The 1,694-nt window shown below is 34.9% G+C and overlaps 1 protein-coding gene across 1 annotated transcript; it reads right to left on the bottom strand.

Annotated features, from left to right (window-relative positions):
* Nucleotides 1-922: 922 nt before the first annotated feature.
* Nucleotides 923-1,429, bottom strand: LOC108481851 (uncharacterized). Its single transcript, XM_017784925.1, has one exon. The coding sequence runs from the start codon at nt 1,427-1,429 to the stop codon at nt 923-925; it is 507 nt and encodes a 168-aa protein (XP_017640414.1).
* Nucleotides 1,430-1,694: the final 265 nt, after the last annotated feature.

Here is a 1,694-nt window from a genome sequence, read left to right as displayed (position 1 = left end):
CAAATGGCATCACAAGAAACTCAAAGTGCCCGTACCTAGTTCTAAAGGCTGTCTTCAGTACATATGAGTATTTTACTCATAGCTAATAGTAACCGGAATGAAAATTAATTTTTGAAAATAAAGTGGCATCTTTCAACTGATCAAACAAATCATCAATACTTGACAATTGATACTTGTTCTTTATTGTAACTTTGTTGAGTTGTCTGTAATCAATACATAACCTCAATGATCCATCTTTCTTTTTAACAAGCAAAACTGGTGCACCCCATGGTGATGAGCTAGGTTGAGTAAAACCTCTATCAGTCAATTCTTGCAACTGTGCTTTCAATTCTTTTAACTTTGTAGGAGCCATTCTGTAAGGAGCTATAGATATTGGAGTTGTCCCTAGAACAAGATCTATAGAAAACTTTACATCTCTAACAAGTGGTAACCAGGTAATTCTTTCGAAAACCATTAGGAAATTTACAAACAACCAGCACTAACTTAATCTTCGATTCAGATACTTAAGTGCCCAACTCAAATGCAAGATAAGCATCATATCCTTTTCTGACATATTTATTTGCTGATATAGCTAAGATTACATTGGACAACCCATCCAGTTTATTAGATTCAATACAAAGTAATTCGCCATCCTGACATTTTAATGTAATATACTTCTGTTTACAATTTACCACTACATCATGTTGAGTTAACCAGTCCATACCTAGAATTACATCAAATTCATCAAATGGCAACAACATTATATCAGGCAAGAAACAATAACCCTGTACCATCAACAGACAATTTTTATAGATTTTATCTACCATCACAAACTGGCCCAGGGGAATTGAAACTTTAACCACGAATTCAATGGACTTAACAGATAAATTTTTAACAGATGCTAAATTCGTGCATATGTATGAATGTGTTGAATCAGGTTCAGTTAAAAAGTAATATCTGTATCAAGAAGAGAAAATGTACCAGTAATAACATCAGGTGCAGAAGCATCCTCTCGTACACGTCTAGCAAATATCCTGGCTGGTGGTCGTGCTTCAGATTTAACAATTGAATCTTTTCTTATACCTCGGCTATCATTCATATTACCGAGGTTACGAGGTGGTCTACCTTTCAAGGCAGGGTTACTTGGCTTTGAAGTCTGAAACAATATCTTTTTCAACTTTTTTGGACAATCTCTAAGATAGTGGTCGAGAGAACCACATCTATAACAGCCTCCGCTTCTCATACGACACTCTCCAAAATGAAATTTATTACAATGCTTACATCTAGGTTTAGAATTACCGACACTTCCAGCACTTGCTACTGATGGAGCCGAAGATCTCAAATTAGAGCGTTGAGAGCCTCGATCTTTTCCAGTATATCCCACAGATGAGATAAAATGATAAAGATATTTCTTTGATTTCTTTAAAGCTGATGATTGTGGCTTGCCCATAAATCTTTTACTTGAAGTTCAAGCTTTCATCTCTGCTTGCTTATTTTGATTATTTAATTCTTCAGCTTTATGTGCTCAGTCAGCCAGTACAACAAATTCTTTTAATTCTAAAATCCCAACCAACAACTTGACGTCTTCATTCAATCCTTCTTCAAATCGTTTACACATGGCAATTTCTATCTGGATACACTCTTTGGCATATTTACTTAACTGAAAAAATTCTCCTTCATACTCAGACATAGTCATATTTCACTATTTAAGCTCT

Source organism: Gossypium arboreum, chromosome 1 (genome assembly GCF_025698485.1).
Source record: "Gossypium arboreum isolate Shixiya-1 chromosome 1, ASM2569848v2, whole genome shotgun sequence".
In the NCBI taxonomy this organism is placed as follows: domain Eukaryota; kingdom Viridiplantae; phylum Streptophyta; class Magnoliopsida; order Malvales; family Malvaceae; genus Gossypium; species Gossypium arboreum.
Note: the sequence above shows the minus strand (reverse complement) of the source record. Positions and strands in the feature narration are given on the sequence as shown.

Excerpts from the sequence above, each read along its gene's own strand:
- LOC108481851 (XM_017784925.1), bottom strand. The coding sequence starts at position 1,429 with ATGGGCAAGCCACAATCATCAGCTTTAAAGAAATCAAAGAAATATCTT.